We start from the raw sequence: 24,188 nt of genomic DNA, 5'->3' as shown, positions 1-24,188 counted from the left end.
AGGATGTTTAAGGGAAGTGAAAATTATTCATTTGAGATGGATGAAAGCTGCACTTGTCAAGTCCTACCAGTCATGGACTTTATACATTTCATTTCCACTAGCCAGCATGCATAATTTCCCCTCAATGCAAATTTCTACACACACTCACCGAATTTTGTGAGCATATTTACCCCCGCTCTCCCAGCGCATTCTCCAACAGTAAATGGATAATCTCCACTCAACAGTGCGCCACAGAAAAAGAAAACAATGCAATTTTGTTTTCAGAAGTGTGAGAATCTCATTTTTGTGCAGGAAGATAAACTTAAATATATTTCATTGAGAACACTGCCTGAATCAAGAGACTTGCGTTTTTTGTTGATTTTTTAAGGCTTGCTCGTCACAATGGCACCCGGTAAATAAAATCCACACTTATTAACAGAATGACTACTCATTCCATACCTCGATTTCAGTGTTGGTCTAAGAGACGTGAAACTGACAACTGTGTGCATCTCTCCCTCCCTTTTTCTCTCTATACAAATATTATGATCTCTCTGATGAGAATAAAACCTCTATCCTGAATGGCCAATAAATTAGAAGCACGCTTCTCGTTTACTCATCAGAGCTAATGAGGCTGATAAAATTACCTCGAGGATCATAATTACAGGCTAGTGGCAGAGAATCTGGCAGGGGCTGAAATAAGAGGAAGCAAAATCTAGATCATACTGCATGAGGCCGTAAAAACCGTTACACTGACTAAACCTCTAATAATTCATGCATCTTCATTCAGAAAAAAAAAATCCAAGTGTATTTTATCAGTGTATTAACAGTCCTAAAAATGTACAGGATTAACAATATAAAAATGTGCTCAACAGTTGTAGAGATTCTACCTCAAACTGATTTTTACCACCCTTTCATAAAGATTAAGCACTTCATGGGTAATGGCATATTTTAATGAATGATGGCAGCCTGGACACGAGAGCTCACCTCAGAGGATTCCATTTCATCACACATTCACAGGATGAATTGTTTTACTTATGAATATTAATGTACCTCTAATTTGAGGCTGTTGTTAATGCTTGTCGCTAGGAGCTCGGCAAATCAGGTCCCCATTCCTGTTAAAGCCGTGTATTAGACACCCCCACCACCCAAACCCCACCCGACACTAAGCCCTCGCCTTTGATTCTTAATTGCAGAAGTGCAAGCATTCGCAGTAGATGGGGCGCAAAGCTTTAATTAACTCTAATATCACACATTCAGTCTTGACTGTCACCCACATCACGCATGGCATTTTTTTTTTGGTTTTTTTGTACCAATATCATCCCCAACTCTGCTCAGCTAGAAAGATTTTTGTTCCAAGTTTGTGGTTACGATTTCATGCATCTCAAAATGAGAGAAGTGTTAATTTACTGTCATCGGTTTATTGCATTCATTTTAACTTTGCTTTTAAAAAGGCTTTATTAAAAGCAAAATGTAATGCTGTTTTTAAGTCAACACTTGGCCTTGATGCATGGAGTTTGCTTCCATACAAGCGTCTCGTTTTGGGATCAAATCGCAAAACACTCTTAAAAAGGAAGGGATCACCTTAGTTTAATAATCTGGGTAAAAATAATAATAAAAAAGTCGCTATGCATAGCAGTCTTAGAAGGATTTTTATTGAATAGATTTCAAGTTTTAAATTATAATAAATAGAAAAGTGTACATACGGTTTAATAGCACCTTTAGAGTGTATGTAAAATTATAAAACATTTTATCACAAACACAGCAAAAAGACATTTTCACAGATGAGCAACTCCACATGTCCTTTGAACATTTTAATAGCTCAGGTATGGAGCCATTCTGATGCAGATATCAGCAAAGAGTAATGTTTAATTAAACCTGGTTCCGAGATAAAATGCTTAATACAACCTATAGTTTGTAAGCCTTTCCTCAGCCATGAGCTACAGCTCTGCCTAATCCTCTTTCACATAATGTTATTGCATCAGCACAGCTGAACACTTTTTGTGGCATTTATAAAATTAGCAAAGAAATTAACTGTCTGTACTGTGGCAAATTGGATTTCCCCAAGTTCTTGCCTTGTGATACTGCATACCCAGGCTGCCACCTACAGTACAGCGGGAGATGAGCCACAACCTGCAGCAGCTCAACATGTGTGGCTCCAGACACATTCGAAGTTAATGAGGAAGACCTCTAATATCCTTTAGGTAAATTAGTTAAAATCCATTATTAAATAAATACTTAAATAGTTCAATTTTGGACCAAGACTTTTGAAGGATCATGCACATACAAGAGCAGCCAGACTTTCTCTGTACTTTAGATTTTAAAATGTTGGTCACAACCTAAAATACAAGATAGTGTTTAACTAAATGCAATAAACATCAAATTCTAGTTAGAATATCAATTTCATACTTTTCCAAAACAAATTCTTAAATTGTGAAAGGCTTTGGGTGCAGTGTTCTGATAGAATAAACTTTTCTTTTTTTTTTTTACAACGCTTAAAACAATATTTTAACAGTGAAGCAATGTGTGAGAAAAATCCTGGAAGGAAAAACCTAAGCCTTCTTTAAAAAAAAACAACAAACAAACAAAAGAACTGAATGTGAATTTTAAACCAACACTTTACACGTCAACCACTGCTCAATTTTAGTTCATTTCAATTTTATAAACAGGACTTTTGTTTAGAAGAATGTTGAAAGGTTATACATAACATTTCCTCAATCATCATTCAACCCGCCTTTTGCTTCTTCGTTTGAAGATTTTTGAGATGGAGGATTTCCTTTTAGTTTTGCTTGTCTTCACTCCTGTTCTCCCCGGAAAAAATAAAATGGCTTATTAAGGTGTCTTGTAAAAAAAGTATTTTTTGATGGGTAAGTGCTTACCAAGATCTTGCATCATCTTATTCAACTGTTTGTCCTCTTCCACTTCCCTGATGAAAAAAAATAAATAAATAAAAATAAGCTCCACATAAACCTACAAAATGCATTTGACAAATTCTTAAAAGTACTCTTAAATATTCATTATGTTACCTCAACCTGTCTTCGTCAAGCACCTCCACAATCGCATTTCTACCATCCACAATCTCCATCAGTTGCTGCAGCAGCTTCCTCTCCCTGTGTTGCTCGTCTCTTGACTTCAAGTGATCTGCGATTGGATTATATAGACAGTCGTGACTCTCATGTTGTTGCGAGGCGTTTTCAAGTCCAGACTCAAACTGTATAAAGTTTGAGTCTGGATATTAGCTAGTTGTTATACACTGACATTTTCACATCATGTTCGCCTGCATGGAAAAGAGCTCTCTCTCTCCATGCCTTCAGTCTGTTGTGTTGCAAACTAAAGATATTTCCCTTAACCAAGCAGACTAACCATGCATTTAGTGTATTCTTTATATCTCAAATTCCACAGCCAACTCTTTCAAAATATATTGTATGGTAGATAATTACTTTTCATTTATTTTTAAAAACAAGAAATCAGTAAGACAAGCGAAAACGTGTAAACAAAAACAAAAATGAGCTTGCCACTACTTTTCTGTTTGAAAAGGAATAGGAAGGTGTTCCTACTTTTAAACAGAAACACTTTCAGGAGTCTATCAAATATCAAAGCAGTATGCCCACAGCTTATGGTGACTGGTGATCAAAGCGTTTCATAATTGGGACAAAGGCCTGCCTGGTTGGGAAGCAGGTTAAAAATCTTGGTGATTTTTACCTGGCTTTTCCAGCAGCCGCCGAAGTTCTACCTCCACTCCTGGCTGCTGTTGCTCCAGCTCCTGAGTCCTGGCTCTGCAATAAAATGTTCATTAAGCTACCAGACATCTTAAATTATGCAGTTTGTGTTTACGGGTACAGATCACAAGTCTCTGGTATTTTTAGCTTTGAAGCAAGTTCACATGTACGTACACACACACACACATTAAAAAAGTGCATCTAAAAAGTATTACTCACAGGTAAACCAGCTCAGATTCCTTCCTGATGTACATCTGCTTTTTGCGAATGAGGTTAAACCAGTCTACCATCAGTGGATCCATTAATATGTCCCCTTCTCCCTCTGCAAACAGATTGATATACAAGATGTATTTCAGAAGATATTAATATTCTGGAATTAGTAGTTGTACAACTCACAGTCATTAATATGTACACAGCAATCAGGGGCAGTTCATTTAAAGTTCTAAAATATTTTAGTCAAAACTTCCAGTGATTACTTTTTTGTAAATGCAATTCATCCGTTCTGGGTGGCTGACACAAGTCAACAGATCTCATTTAAATGTGTCCAACTGGAGTAAAAGAAATCCTGCAAGGACAAATGAAGCATTTATGTACATCTTCAGAACTGTGCTCTTCAGGTGAACAATGACAGCATCAAAGATTCATGTGAATAAATTTAAAAATGAGCACAAAGAATATTTTATTTTTTATAAGATGATTGGCTTATTCTAGACATTTACAAGATAGATTTCTGTGAATTTTAAGTTTGGGACAGGAGTGCTTCACCTTTTGGGATGGAGTTAAAGATGCAAATCTAATAGTCACTTTTGGCAATTTTAGTATTTAACATGTTTTGCACATAGTGCAAAACATTTTTCTGTAAAATTAATTTCTTCCCTATAAAACATAAGTGCTTAACGTTCTTACTTGATCTGAACACTTTAGAGCATAACAAGCTGCTCTAAAATGTGCAGTTATAAAAATCTACTATTATACGGTTTCGTAGCAGTATGAAATGCTATGCAAGGTTTCAATCGAGCAGGAGTGCATTGAGATCAAGGGAGAAATTTCCAAAATGAAGCTCAGATTTGATTTTGATCACCAACTTAAGATATTTAAAAAGAAAAAAATATGAACTGATCTGTTTAAATATTTATAAAGACTGGAAGACTCAAAGAGATTAAGAGAGACATATGGAAATCAACATGAGTTAAAGGCCATTACAGAGCCCCCTACAATGGTCTTGAGAGGCACAATACTTTTCAATAATAGCTTCATCTTCCCAGCCTGATAATGCAGTCATGGTGAGGAGAATTTTTAGCGTTTGAGCTGAACTCTTACATTTTGTTCATCTTTGTTTAATGAAGAATGACATTGTAGAATTTGTGCCATGTGGTTTTTCCCACACTTGAAATTAAAATTAAACCAGTTTAAAATCTAATTAAAGATCAGGTCATTTATAGGTCAAAGCTTTAGGACTGACTGTAGTTGAACTGGTAGATTAAATAAAATACACTTTGTCCCCCAAAAGAAGTACTTGTCTTGACCCAGAATACATTTGTTTAGTCAATGGTTCCTATGCACTTTGAGAATTCCGGTTCCAATTTGATACTTGGTCCCAAATCTAGTTAAGAAGCAAAATCAGATTTTTCTGTTGAAACAAACCTTAAAACAATAAAACAGAAAAGTAAAACAATAAATACAAGTTGACAGAGATAACTGATAGTCTAGAAATACCCTTACCCCAAACCCTACAACAACCTTCCTACATGCTCACAATTCAAATAACCAAATATATAAAGAGAGGCACAAATTATATTAAATGAAGTAATAAAAAATTATAAATAGTTAAAGTAACACACTGTCCTTATATTGAATGGTAACCATAATTGCAATCACTGTGCACAATATATTGTACAATACCATAATTCTAGTGGTCAGACATTCACACTTTGTAATGGACCAGTTGGATGGACTCTTCTGCCAATAGGTCACACCTGATGCAGTGACCAGGAAGTTAGAGCTCATAACTCACATAAACCTACAATTCAGCGTAAACGTTGGTGCTGTAATTAGGGATTACCTACAACTGAATACATTTTGTCACCTCCTGAATGACGCGTATGATCCTTTGTGCATCAAATCCCAATATACATTAATTATAGAGAGTTTATACAGCTAGAAAGTTTAATATTTAAATGTTGCAAAAATCCAGTCATGTTGACCTTGAGCAAAGCAATCAGGTCCCCCACTCCCACAACCACAAAGGAGAGACTGCATCTCTGTGGGCTGGCTGTGCCTCTCACCTCATTTGGCAGCAATAACTGTAATAGAGATGGCAGGTAATTTACCCTGCAGACAGTGAGTGAATGTGTGAGGCAATCGGGGCACAACTCTGATATCCCCCTGGGATTCAGAAGTCCATACAAATGTAAAATATATTTGGGTGTATATCATTTGCTGAAAATAAGCGAGTGGTGACCACTGAGTGGACAGTGGATTATTCATCTCCAAGACCAACAAATGTCTGACATGAAAAATGAAGCTCATCTTAAATGCCAGCATAAAAACATTAGATAACAGCAGGAACATGATACTTAATGAATAGAGATACAGACCTGAGTGCTAATTATTGGATGCAATTAATGAACATTTTAGTGAAGTTTCTTTAATAGAAAACATAAAATGGCATCTTCTAAAAAGAATCCAACACTGAAAGCGTCTGAGCAAAAACCTGAAATTATTCTTCTATAAAAACAAGTGCAATAAGTGTCAGTTTTTGGAAAAGGCTAACCAACCTTCCTCAAAGCTGCGGAGCTGCTTTTCCAGCTCAATGCCCTCCCTCTCCAGCTGAACCAGGTTCATCTCGATATCATCCAGCTCCTTCTCAATTTGCTCTACTGGAATGTGATGAAACATCCACTGATCGGGGGGGAAAAAAAAAGAAAGATTATTTTAATTATACATTTTTACTCTTAACCTAAAGAAGCTCCACAATTTTTCACTAAGAATGTAATGAAAGCATATTTGCGGAAGTGTTAATTAATCTCTTAAGATACTTAATGGAGGAACTTACAGAGGGTGACCTCATTTCAGTCCTGAAGGCGGCGGTGGGTGACAAATACTTTCCCTTTTTAGCAGCTAAGAGGTAGATAAAACAGGATTAGATGGTCCTTTCATGCCAGCTTTTCAGACAGCATTGTCAAAATTGACTTACAAAAACTCAAGATCTACACACTGTCTGGCTTTGATCATTTTAAAAGCAAGTGGAAACCAACCTGAAGGATTCTCGAGAATGTCTAAAGCAGTTGTTGAATTAATAGATTCCACAGCTGGAGGTCTGAGTGGGGATTTCACAGGTGAGCAACTAGCTTGTTTTAAGCCTAAGAGGAAGAACAGAAGGTTTTACACATTTCAGATTGGCAGTTCAGAAGTTCTTGCAAGAGATTGCTTGCTAGAGATTCATCTCAGTAACAACATTTACATCTGCCTATGCCCATGATGGAACAGATGTTCCTCTTGCATCACTCTTCAGTTCACACCACTGGTTGAAACTACAAGCCAACTGACAACATTTTAGGAAAGTTTGAGCAGAGGTTTGTGTTTCTCTGATAAAAATCTGATCTCGTGCCTTTAATGTAGCTGTTTTAATATCTGTGCGGTACTATTTGTACTTGTAGCTTAAAGGTACATTAGAATTAGAATTTAACCTTTTCATGTTCTGACATGGCTCATAACACCCACTTTGATTTCAGAGGTGCTAGACAAGAAATACCGACCATGTACAATAGTCAAGAGTCCATTGCCTGTTCTTTTTTCCTCCAATTTGCATGTGATAATAGGATAAAATCCCACATCAGATCCAAGACAATGTACAGAAGTTTATAAAGTTTACGCCACAGAATACTGCTGTTATGTTTAGCTAGACAGGATTTCAGGTGATATTCATATTGATTTGACGTTTTCATTTTAAAATTAACATGATTGCATAAATTGTCCAGAGGCTGTAAAGAGTCATTTTATTATAGTAGCATTGACTCAATGAAGCTGTGCATTGAAATCAATTACATTTGAACTGAAATGTATGTAAGTGGATAAAACCACAATTGTGTCGGACTGAAATGAACGTGACAAATTTGAATCAGGCAAAATAATCTGAGTGCCTCAAAGTGACATCAATTGTGAATTGGTGCTACATTAAAAAAAACTAAAATAAATCAAAAACACAACATGTGTTATAATTGCTTGATGTAATCATTATGCAAATAAAAGTCTCACCGACGCTTTCACAAATAGGCAGGGGTTTCCTGGGATTGACTTCCTTTAAGCAGATGGTTTCAGACAGACCAAAGGCAACTGGAGGTTGTGCAGGTGTTTGACCTGCAGGAGGCCTTGTTGCACCAATGGGAACATTACATGAAGTTGTGATTGTGTAGCAAAGTGAAGGATGTTCAGGTTGACAAGCTCTACAGAAGAGAAACAGTTTAAAAAATAAAACAATTCAAAAACAACAAATGCTTTAAAGTTTTCAAAGAATGGAAAACAGATTCGACTGCCTCACCTTGTATTTTGTAATACTAAAATGATGTAGAGAAAGATGAAACAATGAATAGAGAGGTTAAAATTAAGAGTTAGCGGAGAGACAGTCAGGCCAGGCACTCCTTGGGGCTTGTTAAGATGGGAGACAGAGCAAGCGGCTGAACTCTGAACCAGTCAACAAGAGGAATGGAGGAAATTCTGCGAGTCTGCATTCTAGAGAGTGGATAAGCTGAGAGGTCAGACACATACATTCTTCCAAGACTTAGTTCACTAATGCGACCCCTGGACTTGTGTCTGAACTAATTAGCATTAGTGAATATTAATATACTTGCAAACACTTACTTTAATCCTTGCTCAGTTTTCACTGGTGTGAGATTTGTTTGCCACTCCTGGTAGATGGGACCTGTAGAAAGAAGCAGGGAAAAAAATTATTAAAAAGCAAACATGTAATTAAAGCAGCCTGTCTGTATGGTCAGAAGTAAACCGTTTTTGGAAAAAACAAACAAAAAACTGCAGTATAGAGTCATCTACAGGCAGCACTACAAATTACAACTAACAGAAGACCTGCCACACACTGCTACTACATGTGCGATAAAAAAAAAAGAACAAACATTTATTTTTAGCATATCCCTTTTTGAGCCACCAGACCTCAAGTATCATATATCAAGTATAGCTCTTAAAAATTTTGACTATTGCCATCATCTCAAGTCTTTATCTTTTAAACTGTCATGCTTGCAATGATTTTGTTTTGTTTCCCACCCCCCAGCAGCTAGCGTCTTGAAATCTCACTCACGAGACTGACGAATACTCTACACAAAGATTCCCCGAAAGAGATCCAAATCACATTTTGTAATTTGCAGGATTCTCAAGGTACATATAACTAAGCAGGTAATTTTCAAGTCCAAAAGACTTGTCACTGTAAAAAAAAAAAAATATTAAACAGCTCTGATAGCATTCACAATTAAATCCAACAATTATGTGCCAGTCTTCAAACCCACTGACAACTACTCACATGCATCCATCCCAGGAGAATGACAGTTCAATAAAAGTTCATTAGTTTGAGGCAGAAATGTCAGCTAAAAGCCTGCCAAATGCTCTGGCTGTGTAAAATGGGGCAGCAATGACAAAAGAGCTTTGTTTTCTATAAATGTCTGAGGCAGACAGAAAGAATGATGTTGAGGTGGGGGTGTTGGCAACATGTCAAATAGTGGATCAAGAACAAGTAATCTGAAATTGCATGGAGCGTACCTTTGGCCGTTGTGTGTACCGCCGTTGGCCTGGTGTTGTCCTTGTTGATAGTCTTCAGACATTGTGATTCATCATTGTTTGCTCGGCTGGTACCGGTTTGTCTTTCCCAGTTTCCTGCTGCGTCTTGGTTGCCTTTATTCTTCCTCAAACCAGGGAAGTCTTTTGAAACTGGGTCAACACAAAATCTACAAAGGAAAAAGTCCTCACAATCAAATAAAGTCCATATTTATAGAAACAGACTCTATTGTAGTGATACTTGCCGACTTTCTGCAGATCTGATAGTGAACAGGTTCTTGTTGTTATTGTTGCAGTTTTCCCCACCTAGTTTCTTTCCGATCATCTGCCTACCCTTGTTTCCATCACCAGAACTCAGAGGGACCTTTGGATCTCCCGAGGACATGATGGGCTTCCCATTTCCAGTTGAAGATCCTGCAACATGCGGCACAGTTTGGAAAAACCTCTGCCTGGCTGCCTGAGTCTTCTGGGCTGAGGCTGTCCAAGATTGGGAATTCGGAGCAGGACTTAATGACTTTGGCACAGCATTGATTGGGGCTGATAGCACAGAGGATGCAGTTGGTGGTGCCAGAAGAGTCTTCACAGCACAGTCTGGTGGCACAGCCGAATTACATGATCCAGTTGCATTCAAGAGATAGGTTTTGGAACTGTTCTGATGGGTGTTACAGACAAATGTGCCAGGATTCTTCCCAGGTTTGTAACTTCCTGTATGAAGTACGGAGGAGCACTCAGTGCACCTAAGGAAATTTAGTATTTATATTACAAATGGAAAAAATATATACAGTATATTACAAAAAACATTCCCGTTAATAGACTTCCCTTACTTGAAACAGCTTCTGTGGTAGAGTTTTCCTTCTACAAAGTGTCTCTGCACCAGGTGGACGTGACTCTTGCATGCAACACATTTGCTGTTAAGAGTTCCAGTCTTATTTACACTGTCAGCCAAAACCACTCTCTGAAAAGAAGAAAAAAACTCAAATGAAAAAAAACAAATATCTAGTGTTTGATAATTAACTAAAAGACAAACAAAATTAACCTCCACAGCAGTTCCATCCACCTTTGGTGATTTGCGAGCAGTGACAGTGGAAGGTAAACAGTTCTCCATGCCAGATTTAGACTCCAACATTTTGGTGACCACTGGTTGATTTTTCTTCTCTGATGGCTCTTCCTTGGAGCCCTCTGCTGGCCTTTTGACTCCACCAACTAAGGAGAAGTTACACTTTATTAAAGAGAAAGATACACTCCAACAAATTGTATATATGACCAATGTTTGACATTTTTTATGGAACAAAGAATTTCCAAGGAAAAGATACCCACTAGAAGGTCGTCCTTTGAAGTAGTTGTAGTACTGAGACACATAAGTTAGAATGCTCAGCCTGTCAGGGATCTTTAAAGCCACCATGTCTTCAGCATCTAACAAAGCTGGAATGCCCAACTTCTCTTCTGCAACTTGAAAGGCCTTAAGAAAAAAAAAATGTTGCAAATGTAATGCAAGAGCCAGTCTTACCACACAACACAAAAACAGTGCAAGACTTTATCCTAGCAATGAATAATTATTTCAGTAAGTTGAACATATAACAAAGTGACATTAAATAGAGTGGAAGCATTCAGTGCTGAGGTTCAGAAAGGTCAAAAAAGGATGATGAATAATGAATGCAACTTCCTGCCAGCTTGTGGGGAATTGTACCAGAGCATTGTTCATTATCAGTCTAGACGGACCTGCTTTGGTAACAATTAAAGCAGACAAAGCTACCTTTACCACATGCAACTGACAAATTGTTGACTCAAGATTAAAAAAATAAATAAATAAAAAAACACCAAAAGCAACATGATACTGTTCATGAAATATAGAGGAGTGTAAATTACTTCACTCATGTTTCAGCACAGGGTGGGGGGGTATTAACAGAAGTTTAAAACTTAGCCTAATCAAACATTCTACTCCTGACCTCAAATTGGTTTGTCCTGTAGCACTGAAGAGTACAGAGAGATCCATCATGATGTGGATCAAATAGCAGATGACAGCAAGCTTCATTCAAAATGAATAGGCTGGACAGCCATTCCCCTGAGATCAGGTTTTTTGCTGACTGCCAGGATCATCCAGGACAACAAGGAAGTAATACAAAGAGTAGTACTCTGCAGGAGACCCAACTCTCAGAGGAAACCGCTACCATGGCAGAGGACTAAATGAGCAACCTTTCTGCTTTTATCACCCAGAGGTTATCCAAATAAATGAGCTTAAGAATATAAATGCAGGAAAATCTGAAGTGAAAATGTAGACTGTGCTATTAAAAATGTACCAACAGCTAATTATTAAACGAGCAACAGAAATGCCACGGACAGAACAAATATTGCCCACTACTGCCTGTGCAGTCATGCACCCGGGTTGAATAAAAATGTGTGTCTTGGAACACATTTCAGGTTTGCTTCAGTTTAAAATTTGCTTCATTTTGTAAACTAAATGTTGAACAACTTCATGTCTTACCAGTCTATTGTTCTCAAACACATCCTCCTTTTTTAGTGAGTCATAATCTCTGAGGGGGGGAAAAAAATAAACAAAACAAATGAATTACAGAAAACTAGTAAAGATATTTTCTTAAACGTTTCATCTTCAGGACAGCTCAACAAACCATTCAGTTGTTGAGTGTAGCAGAACGTCTTTGTTCAAGACAAAATAAAGAAATAATCCAATCTGACACATTTTAATTACTTACATGAGATCCGGTCTGTATTTGTGTATGAGAGCACAAAACGCCAGTCCGTTCCTGAATGAAGTCGTCATGTTAGTAACGGCAACATCTCTGTAACCATCACACTGAATTTTACACCACTGCTCCAGCGCCTTGATGGCTGCCATGCTTCCAGCGACGCGGTTCCCTCAGACTCAGAGCAGACTAAAACGGCGGAGCTTTGAGCGTTTGTGGTGGAAGCAAAGGAAAGGGGAGTTTAAAAAAAAAAAACAAAGTTTCCCTGCTCGGGGGTTTGACCGTGAACTGTGCCGCTGCAGCTGCGTCCTGTTTCCTTCGTTTTTACTCTGACTAGCCGCTGACTCTCCGGGAAGAGTTTCTGCTGGTAGTGGTGTGGGTTTCTCAGCTCATTACACTAATTGGCATAGGCATGGTAGTCCGTCATTCACAGCCGCTGATTAAAACTTGCCCTTAAGTGGACTAAAAAAAAAAGAAAAGAATAACGTTCTATTAATGATTTATGTACTTTTCCACCTAACTGCTGAATGTTTTAATGTATGTAATTGACTTTGTTCAACCTAAAACCAACACAAAGCGGAGCAGACATTTATTAATATCATTTTCACAGCATAGCTGGAGTTCATTGCAATGGAATTTCAACATTTAGGGGCTGTTACAATTTCTTACAGCCTTATTATTGGAAAGATGTTTTGTTTTCTGAGACAAGACAAGGCCAGGTATTCATATTTAGAATAATGTAATGTAGTTTACAGGAAAGTAAAGGAACAAAAAACACATCAATAACAAGAAGTACAGCTAATGATTCAAAAACTTTAAGCATCTTATGAAAAGGAAAATGTAAAATATATCTTGTAAACCACTTGTTCATTTTTTATGAAAATAATTAGCCTATTGGAAAGCTATTGTAAACAATAATGTTTTAATTTCTGTTCTAGAGAAAATAACAGTTTTATGTCTCTGACCTGATTACATATTTCATATCCAACAAGCACCACTGAAATGTATTTGGTTTTAGGGTAATTCATTTTAAACTGTATGTTAAGACAAACTTGGAGGTCATAGTGGAGCAATTGAATAAGTGATGTGAGCTCTTTCTGATGTTTGGCATGATGTATTTTTTAAGAAGGTTTCATGTCTATTTATTACGTGAATGTTGAAATTCAAGTCTGGTTCTGTAACTGCAGCTATGTTTCTTGCATGCTGTGCAATTTTTAGAATAATTAAATCTGCTAAGTGCTGATCTCTTCCCTTGCGGTTTTTTTTCTCACTATGGACACATTTAGTGATAGGGATTGTGCATAGATATTCAGTAAAAGTAGCCCCAAGAATGGAGCATTGTGGAACTCCACACATGTTCTTTGCTTGCATAATTTATAATTGCCAAATGACACAAACTACTCACAGTAAGAGCTAAACCAAACTCTCATAATTTGGGTCAAATATGAGAAAATTCACATTTGTGGGACCAAATATTGTATGGGTAATGATAATTCAGATTAGTTGCTATCAGATCAGTTCACAACTTTTAATTCTTCAGATCAATTTGTTAAGTACAATAAATTGATCTGTTTGTTTGCTTATCAGAGCAAAACACTTCATTTTTATGAAGATTAAACTGATTTTTCTTTTTTTTAGCATAGAGATCATGGAGTTATACATTCACCATTATTGTACTTGTCAAGTAGGTTAGCATTTTACAGTTAATTCAGCTGTTTTTGCACCTATTCATTTATTATCATATCCTAAACTGTATAAATAAGGAAAAACTGTTATAATAATGCTTATATTACAAGTGTGGTATATAAGCATTATAAAGGATATGAAAATGGCTAGAATAGGGGCAGATTCATTCCACATTAACATGAAATAAAAAAGTTGGACCTAACCCATTTAGAAAAGAAAAATTTGACCCACTGATCTTGTCAGACAAAGTTCAAACCTCTGACTCAGGGAATGTAATTAGTGTGAGACCAGAGCTTAATTTGAGTCTAAAATGTGAGCAACCCAGACTGACCTCACTCACTCAAAAACTGTCACCGCTATAGGTTATTGTCTATTGTACCACATTTAGACAATGGCTGCTAAAGCAAATAGTTTTACGTTGCCAAGAAATATACAACCTACTTGATTTTGTAAATTTATTTTAAGTGAATGTAAATATTTCAGATTGATCTAAACCCCATCTCTTCTGCTTGTGGGAGCATCTTAATGCCCAGAAGGGGGCAGTATCTCACTGCACTGTTCGAGGACTTTCCTAAAGATGACTGTTTAAAGAAGATTCAAACTAGAATCAGCAAAGCAAATCTTCAAAAGAAGTGCCTTTTTTTCTTGCTTATGCTTTTATCCTATCTAGAGTATGACTTAAAAAAACAGATTTAATACTGATGTAATTCTGAGATGCAATCTGTGATTCTGAAGACAAAAAAAAAAAATTGGATGTAAGTTGGTATTTACTTAAGGGTAAAATCAGACTTATCCTCTGTAGTTTTACAGGTGTTTTTGAAAAGTGTGGAATTAACAATAAAGACAAGAATAAGAACCTAATTGCTTAACAGCTCCTGGAATAGTCAAGAGTTGTCTGTGGAATTTGTCTGTTCAATAGGACCAGGATTCATGATTTCATTTTTTAGCTATTTCCGCCTTTTCCTGACAGGACTGTGTTCTTACATGCAGACATCCTGGCTGTAACCTCAGAGGTCAGGGATGTCATTAGTAAACTCATTTAGAAATTACTTGACTGTATCCCATTTTTGCATTGCCCTGATGTTAGCATTTGTCATTTGTCATTGATATCTGATAGAGCTTCAGCACAGTGGAGCCTTCTATTAACATACCATCAATCACATTTAAGATGTGCTGAAAACTGCATTCAGAGACAAGAGCGCAAATAAAATGACCAGATTTTAAATAAAATGGAGAATTTCTAACTTCATTCAACAGATGCAATTGTGATATGTTACACTGAAAATACAAACTGAAAGAATCAGTGGTGCCATGACGAAAGGCCGGCAGGTGTTGTGGGGGTTGGTTTATTGTTTGTGCCCCCAATGTTTACCTATGGTGCCCGCTGAACACTCTCTCCACAAACACACACACACACACACCCCAACACACGCCACCACTAACAAGACATTTCTATTGCATATTATATATATTTATTTTCAAATGCTAATAATAAAAAAATAGATTGTTAAGTAATTGCAGATTTTTTTATAACTATTGTGAGTTTTTTGTCCTCCACAAGTTAATAAAAAAAACAAAATAACAAGTTAACACAACTCAAATTTAGTTGTGAGTTTTGGTTTTGGGGAGTCACACAAACTTTTTAGTGGTTCCTTTCAGTCTCACACTTCTGTTTTAACACTGATTTTGTTCAGCGTTAAAACTGAGCAATATCTGTGCAACAATTTGCACTCTTTTTAAATTTTTTTGATTGACTTCAGGTCCATTTAACATTTTTTCTGTGAGAGAATAACACAAAAGCTCAAAATTTTGTTTAATTCTTAATAAATGTACCAAATACAAAGAAAAGAATCAAAGAATTTTAATTGTTCTACTTCTTTTAGTACATAATACCTTTATGAGTATTGTTGTCATATTATTTCTTCATTACAAGCGTGCATATGCAGGAACCTCCACACTAAATGTAAGAATTAAAACTACACAAATCTGGGTTGCTTTGCATTTTTAATGGAGTTAGATGTAATAAAATGCAAAATAATTAAAAACCATCGTATCTGGCAACTAACTATAGGGAGTTAAAATTTATATTTTATCCAGTATCATTCAATGTGTTTTTAGAGAATGAATGTCAAAAGAAGAATTTTAAGAAAAAAAAAAAATATGGATACATTCAACTCTTTTTGAGCAAAAATATACTTATTTTAAACGTTAAAAGTTATTTTTAGTACAATTTTATTCACAAAGTTAATAAAGATTAATAATAAGATTTTTTTTTACATGAATTAAGAGGAAAAAATAAATCCATTTTAAACAACATTTCGTATGGTAAAATATCTGATAAGTAATGATTTCGTAGAAATTGTACATTTAATATAATTTATTTAGTCAATGGTCTGTTATTTAAGGCAAAGTGACGACATGTTTGCCAAGAAGTTCAAACAGTTCAGTACACTGATGATGTCCAGAGTTTTTCTGTATAAACAGGAAGAAGGAACATTGTTAGTCACTGGGAATGACATCGGTTTCCTGCGTTTGTGCCTGTAAGTCACTGCCTGACATGTTTACAGTGTTATGGATCTCAGCCTCATGCTCTCTGGCTTTGGCCCGCAGATTAGCAATGCTGCAGGAGCGCAGCTCCTCTGAGCTGTGCCCCTCCGGCCTCTCCCACTTCCCCAACCTCAGGGTCACAGGCTGCTTCCGTACACTTGACACAGAAGCCGACGCTTTTGTCCATGGGTAGATCTCTTCTTCCTGTTGTCTCTCCCAAGGCTCACTGTTGCAACTTTCTGTCTGTGTGAAATCTGGGCTCCTCTGCTCATTTATGCCATCGTCTCCTTTCATGAGAGGCCGAGCGAGCTGGCTTTGGATTTTTAACTGCCGCCTCATCTTGGCTCGACGGTTTTGAAACCAAACCTTTACGCAAATGAAAGAAAATACATTAGCAGACATGAAATGTGAGAAAATGTAGATTTTTTTAAAAGAACTTGAAATTCATTGACAAGACACTGAAGTATTAAATTTCACAATTTTTTAAAATGCATAACCTTTAAAGTTGATTTCTTGAAAAACAAAATCTGAAATTCTATTATTCTAAAAGTCTGGTAATTGTCTTTTTAAATATGCAGTAATGTGTATTAAGAGAAAATAAATATGGAAGTTGTATTTAAAGACTAAAAATGTCCGATGCTATTCAAGATGACAGAGAAAAATGATCAGATTCTATTCATCTCATTTAAATACTTTTCACTTTTTTGATTTTTGCCTTACCTCGTGTTACCAAGACTTTATTTCAAGAGAAAAATAAGCGTTTAATTGTCCAAAATGAAGGTGCAGGATGAATAAAGTTAAACATAGTGCTAAGCTTGGAAAATTTGGCTATTTTGAATTGTGTATTGTCCCCGAGAGTAATGTGTAAAACTTTATTTTGTCACGCAGGAGGCACACATTTTTAAAAGTACAGATTCTTAAAAAGCAAATAAATAAAATCTAAAACAAAGTGATTGAATAAGGCAATAATATCCCTCATTCTGAATGGTTTTGACAGAATAGAAAAAGCAGGAATAAAAAAGCTTCATGTGCAGCCTGACTCTCAAATGTTCACCACTTATATGATCGTGAAACAGTTCCAGCAGACATTCAGAGCACCACTTACCTGAACTCTGGCCTCGATCAGATCCAGTCTGAGGGCCAGGGCCTCCCTCATAAAGACATCTGGGTAGTGTGTTGTTTTGAAAGCCTTCTCCAGTTCCTCCAGCTGCCAGCTGCTGTAGTTGGCTCGTGCCCGCCGTTGCTTCACTGGCCTCTGTTCATCTGGAAAGTATGGGACAAGAACCAATTAGACAACTGCCAACGGGTGACGGGGAACTAATGGCCCTAGATTGGATAATTAGTGCGGCAATCACTAGACTCACATTAACACTGCTTGATAATTGATTGTTAGTTACGAGCTGTTAGACCGTCTTTTGTAAACATTTACACTCATTCTCACAGACTGTCTCAAAAGCTGTGGGTACCAGTTCGGGCTGCGCTCTATCTTAGTAAGTCCAAAACCACAGAAAGAGAATTATTTTTGGCCAAATTAACTGAGGTTAGAACTCACCTTCGCTTTCTGCTAGTGGTCCTATCCCAACCGCCTGTGTGGCCAGCAGCAAAGATTCTTTGCAAGCCTCTGGCTGAAGGTAATTCCTCAGGGATTCGTAGCTAAAAAAGGGCCCAGGAATCAGGAACTGAGGTGGAGTGCTCAGTCTGGCTGGGAACGCAGGGAAAAAGTGAGCTGCAGGAGAATGAAAAACTGCAGGGAAGAGAGTGGACACCATTTGACTGGGGCTGAACATGTCCTCTTGATTAAGAGTCCAATTTTTGATGATGTTCCTCAGATAAGGGCCAAGGTGACTTCTAGTGGGATGCTGTTTGAATGGCGACATGCATCCCAGCATCCACGGTAAAAAAAAAAAAGTATAACTGCAACAATGTATCCACTTTGCTACAGGCTCTGCTGCTGCTATATGTGGCTGTGGCACTCAGTGCAGGTAGAAGGTGTTGCTTAAAAAGTGAAGGTAAAGCTTGAGTAGGAGGTGGTCTCACCTTGGCTTCCCCCTCCTACCTGGTCACATTAAACCAAACACACAGGGCTTAGTTTATGGGAATGGATTTTATTTTACCTCTTAAATACCGTCACACCATCCATACTCGCTTTATTTGTTGTAGCTTTTCTAACAACATAAATCCTACAATCTTTTTCTGACATATAGCGTATGATCCTCGTTCTCAGACTTCTTCTGGGACAAGTTGAAACATCTTTGGCTTCTGAAGTGTCAGTGAGTAAGACCAAAGGCACCGTGATCAACCAAGAAGCTATCCGAGCCATCACCTGACCAGCTTAAACCGTGTCAAGAACCATAAAAACAAACCACTGCAACAGAGAAGTCTTGAAAACCGTTGCTCCGTTCTGTGGGATGAAAGGCAAACAGAAGAGTAGCAGACCCTGAAAAACAGGTCCCAAAACAAACACACCGGTTAACAAACCTCTGAGTTTGTCAGCTGTTTAAAATCTTTGCCAGTATTCTGTTTGTCCTGAACCTTTTCATCTTCATGCATCTGCATATTTGTAACCTTTCCAACATTGAGTACTATATTTGTGTCAATTCAGGTGATTTTCTCATTTAAAATGTCCGATTTAATTAATTTATTTATTTTTTTGAAATTACTAAAACATTGAGTACCACGTAGCTTTATCATGCATACACAGTGGTGCTTCTTGCACACACTGGGTTTTGGGCAAGCCCCCTTTTTCTGCTTTCCCACACGAAAATAAACACACACTCACTCCCACAACAAAAATCAGCTTCTTCAACATGCAACATATCATAAATATTAAGAAATAGAAAAAAAAATTATATTAAGAACATTAAATATGTAGGGGAAATTATTTTCACATTTAAAGTGAAGGTTAATAGGTCTAAAATCTATGGAATAGAATTCATTCTTAAAAAAGCAAGATTTTGAACTTCATGGTTAAATTCAAAAATGCCATCCAGGCTCCATAGAAAACAGAAATATCTGCAGGGACATTGTTATTATTTTCCAGTCAGTGGATTCACTGAATAAGCAACTTCTAGTTTATATGGGGTAAAACTGATAGAATTATGTCTCCCCTTGACAGCACCACCCTGGGCAAAAAGCCACATCATATCACCATATCAAAATGTTACATTAAGTGCATATAATCAATGTTGCCTGAGATTTGATGTCTTCAGAAGAAAAAAAAAACATGATTATCTATAGAAGACACACCCAAGCCGTTAAAATTCATTGAAGCATGCAACATTACTCCATGTAAAGAATGAATTTTGATTATCTAAATAATCTTTCCCAGTCGCTGGTGTCAATCTCAAGAGATCATTGGGTGAGAGGCAGGGTACATCCTGCACCGCTCTTCTATCAAAGAGCAACACAGAGAAAGCACAACCATATGCGTAGAATGACCAGTCAACCTATCAGACATGCAATCAAGCAAACTGCATGTAGAAGGACCGTGAAGTTTCCTGTTGCACTTTCAGTACAAACAGCTGTGCCACTGTGTAGCTGCAAAATAGCATGAAGAGTGGAAGATAAGTTTTCCTTGACTCTGTTCTTATCGTGACGTTATCTCAAGAGAATTAAGTGCTATGATACCGTTGTAAGCATTACAGCTTGTTTACAAAAATGTTTTTTACCTGCTTGAGTTACCTGCTTGTTAAGTCTGGCAGAACTGGTGTGGAAATCCCTTTAGCAATTTTTCTCAGATTTGACAAGATTTTTTTATTTTTACTGGTTTGATAGCTAACATAATTATGATAAAATTAATTGGTTTTGCTCATCTGCATTGAACATTTTTCTATTAAATATAGTGCATTAGCGTTTTTTGAAAAGTTCTGAAATTGATCAAAATCTGTGAGAGAAACAAAACTGAGTTTTGATCATCATCCAACTGTCATACACAACTTTTTTTTATTTGCAATTAAGTGTTGCCTAACACATGAAGAATGTTTCCATGTCTACACCTCGGCACATTAACAGTCAGGACAGGAAGATTATTAACACTTTTTTCATCTCTGAGCGAGACAGCTGCAGCTTAGCGCTGACGGATCTCTGATGAGACGATGAGCTCTGTCTGTGTGAATTAAACCCAGGTGTGTCAATTAATCCAGAGACACAAATCAGCCAACAACACACCTCGCTGACTGTTCAGATGATGGGGGAAACATCCAGCTGTCGGTGTTGTCACCAATAAAACAGGCAACTTAAGGTGGCTTTGATCAGACAGGCAGCTGGCCAGAGCTCAGGTGAGTCACAGGACGGTCGGTCCTCTGTAGGTAGCAAAAAAAGGCTTGAAACTCCATCACCCCTGCGGCCCTTTCATCTGCACCTGTTCAAACACCAAACTGATGCCTCAGTGGAGGAAATAAGCTGCAGAGCAGTTTGTGTTTCTTCAAATCTTTAGTTGAAACTAAAAACTGGGGCTGGGTGGAGCTGAGAGGTTGGTTTCTTTTCAGCATCTGCTTGGTATACTTAAGTCTGGACTAATTTGAGATGTTATAGATTTATGAAATAAGTGTCCCTGTTTTGCTTATTGGTGACTTAGGGACATCTGGTTTAAAATTAAATACACCTCAGACCATAATCCTTTAATGTCCATTGATTTGGATAATTGGGGCCAAAATTGACAAAAACTAGAGGGATTGGTTCTGGCAGTAGCTGATCAGAAGTCGTTCTGGTGGAACTCTTAATGATGCATCAAGATAAGATTGTTTGCTGCTAATGCCTGTTCATGTTGGTATTTCTACTCTCTGGATCAGCTGCTGAATGAAAATCATGAAGTCACTTCCAGATTATGACCTGCGGACTGCACTGTCTTGGGAATTGGCCAAACCCAAATGTGATCCAGATCACTTGCCACAAACTTAAAATAGGCTGGTTTAAACATTTCATAAAGTTTAAACTAGGAAAATTGTCCACCTGAAGTCTCAATGTGTAAAGGTTTGGATTTTAAAGTCAGATGTTTGCAATATGGTATCACTTTTTGATTTGATTTTCATGTCACATGAGTCTTGGATGGTTCTGATACAAAAAATATGCATTACAGATATAGAAGGGGACAGAAAAATTGAAACAGATAGCAAAGCCAAGAGTCAAATAAATTGGACTTTTCCTATTTTTCTTTTAAGAATTTTAAGTAGCTTATACATCTCGGGCCTACAAAAGAACGGTGGTGTTACACCTTAAAATCTTACATTACCGTGAGACAATAAAAACATAGCAGATTATTTTCATATTACCATTGTGTGCTGATGTCAACGTGGTAATTAACACATGCAGAAACTCTGTCAAAACTTGTTTCAACATCATGCCAAATCAAAGATTGTGACATTCATTCACTTTGGTTTCCCCCCCATACAGAATAAATCAATGACAGTTAAAAACAATCCAAACTTCTGATAGTTTTTTTGTTTACTGTTTATTTCCAACCAGAGAGGAAAAGAAAAATCTCAAACCATTTCACTGACAACAGCCGTCAGGTATAAGTTCCATTTCCTGAACTGCAAAAAGGAACTAAAACAAACAGATTATTTAAAGGTTTGTAAAGTCAGGGTGTGTATTTAATGTGCAATAACATGTCGCCATTGAATTCAAAAACACTATTGTTGACAAAGGTGAACAGGTTTACAACACTTTGCTGATCTTGGATTAAAGATCGAAATATCCACATTTAAAAGTTATTTTAGAATTCATAGTCTAATGCAAAAATCTACTTCAATGTGAAGGCGAAAATTAATTTTTAATTAAATTATGTGGTCTATATTCCCCCCCTACTGACAGGCATGGCTGAAGTGGATTAACTATCTGCCCTCAGTATGATAAGATCTGATATAATAGTGATCACGAACAATGCAGATTATTATTCTTTCTCATCTACTACTATGGGCCTTCATCTCATAAAAGAAGCGTTCTGCCAAATGTCATGCAAAGATGGATGATTATCGTCAGAGCCGCTGTCATGGGAATTTATCTGTGTGGTGTAATTTTCAGGCTGGAGCAGCAATGAGCACATACTCAATATTTAATGAAAGTATAAGTGAGGCTTGAGGGTTGTCACTTATGCCTCTACTGTTAATGATGTGTCACATTATACTTATCAGATTGGGTCAATCTCAACTGCAATCACTGCTCTCATTTCTTTTTAATCCATTACAAATATTGGATCGTTTTTGTCCAACTCTATGCAAACACATCTACATTGCACTCTAGTTGCTTGAATCGACATTTGTATCAAATGCGTGAACAAAAAAACCCCAAAATCTATTAGTTGGGCCATGAATTGGTATAATTCAATCAACACACCTCAAATGTGTTTGTAAGTTGGACAAAACATGTATTTCATGGCTGAGGAAGCCCCTATGGCTGGTGCCTCACTCTCCCTGGTAATAGTATCCCAGAGTGAGCAGGTTGATTGTTTTAGTCCTGGATCACTGGCCATGAGATAAACCTGAGAGCCCAGCCTGCTTTTCATGTCAAAACCTTCAAGGGAAAGCAGCCACAATCCAAGGGCAATCACACTTGAAACATCAAAGTGCCAGAGAGAAGAGAGGCGAGAGTTGGTCTGCATTTTTTTTCTCTCCATCCGATCCAAGTGCAACTCAAGCGTGGAGGAAGAGGAGATGATCTAAGGCGAGGGTGCCATTGAGAGGAAGACGGAGAGCGGACAGATGTGCATGGGCAGGTAGCGGCACATCAGGGCCCCTTCTGGAGACGCAGAGAAGCCTCTGCTGGTCGCATTCCTGCTTTCTGCTCACTCACTGTCCATTTTCACACTTCAGGTAAACTCGGCAAAGTAACTTCAGTTTTAAGAAAAATGAGATACTTAATGTGCCCCAACAGCTTTAAACTTTTAGTTTAAAACAGAGAAGACCTCGACAAAGAACCAAAAACATAGATATTTACTGCTATAACCAACTTCCAGTTTAAAACTCCCTGCCTTTCAATTGCTCTGAATTCACGTTTGAAATAATTTGAAACTTTATATTTTTTGAGGCTTTTAAATTTTCACATTTTGTCGTTTCTTTTTACTTCATAAATTCCACTTGATACGTGAAGCACGTACACTTGCCAATGAATATGTTCAGCGTAGACAAATAAACAGATGCATTTGAGGGCATCCGCCCTATTAAGATAAATAAAGGTAGAGGTTGTTAGCTTGTCAGTAGTCTGGGCACCCCCGTGACCCCCCTTCCACTTCCTTGTTAACTGTCACTCATCCCTGTTCCGCCTCACTGATGTCCAGCCAATGGGATGCTGGCGCCCCACCAAGGCCCCAAGCTGCTACGACTTGTGTAAGTTGGTTGATTGATAACCATAAACAGAGCTTTTTGGCTGGTCACTGGACACCATGCAGGTGCAATTAACACATGAAACAAAAGAAGCGGTGAGAGACGAGCAGATACGGCTGTGAAGGACATGATTGGGTAAAGAATCTGAAGATGCATTTTAATTAGAGGGAGATTTTTCCCATCATTTAAATGTGTTCACAGCTGCATTTTTAACAGAATATGCTACGATGGAATCCTCGTTTCAATCATCTGATTTATTTATCCGCAATAATTTTCTGACAAAATGCACTGACCCACCGGTTTGGGAACGTCAACATCTTTTTTAGCTTGGCCTTCGTCTCCATGTCCTGCTACATACCACACCAGGATCACAGCGCTCTGAAACGCTACACTCTCCAAAGACCATTTTGGTCTGTGTGATTGTCACCAGTTATCGCCATGGTTAATTAACCGTCAAT

General features: G+C 37.5%; 2 protein-coding genes across 2 annotated transcripts; both read right to left on the bottom strand.

The window, feature by feature from the left end:
• Positions 1-1,618: 1,618 nt before the first annotated feature.
• Positions 1,619-12,523, bottom strand: micall2 (MICAL like 2). The gene is made up of 17 exons (XM_014475338.2): positions 12,188-12,523; positions 11,959-12,007; positions 10,794-10,935; positions 10,513-10,679; positions 10,301-10,431; positions 9,722-10,213; positions 9,462-9,646; positions 8,556-8,616; positions 7,953-8,140; positions 6,953-7,057; positions 6,751-6,815; positions 6,473-6,596; positions 3,915-4,017; positions 3,679-3,752; positions 3,003-3,117; positions 2,856-2,902; positions 1,619-2,777 (listed from the first exon to the last, which is right to left on the bottom strand). The coding sequence occupies exons 1-17, from the start codon at positions 12,328-12,330 to the stop codon at positions 2,698-2,700; spliced, it is 2,271 nt and encodes a 756-aa protein (XP_014330824.1). The 5' UTR covers positions 12,331-12,523; the 3' UTR covers positions 1,619-2,697.
• Positions 12,524-16,263: 3,740 nt separating this feature from the next.
• On the bottom strand, positions 16,264-18,300 carry LOC102225692 (short stature homeobox protein 2-like). Its single transcript, XM_005796784.3, has 3 exons — positions 17,964-18,300; positions 17,517-17,674; positions 16,264-16,777 (listed from the first exon to the last, which is right to left on the bottom strand). Exons 1-3 carry the CDS (start codon positions 18,298-18,300, stop codon positions 16,364-16,366), a joined length of 909 nt encoding a protein of 302 aa, XP_005796841.2. The 3' UTR covers positions 16,264-16,363.
• Between the last annotated feature and the right edge of the window lie 5,888 nt (positions 18,301-24,188).

The sequence above is a fragment of the Xiphophorus maculatus genome, chromosome 16, assembly GCF_002775205.1.
Source record: "Xiphophorus maculatus strain JP 163 A chromosome 16, X_maculatus-5.0-male, whole genome shotgun sequence".
Lineage (NCBI taxonomy): Eukaryota > Metazoa > Chordata > Actinopteri > Cyprinodontiformes > Poeciliidae > Xiphophorus > Xiphophorus maculatus.
Note: the sequence above shows the minus strand (reverse complement) of the source record. Positions and strands in the feature narration are given on the sequence as shown.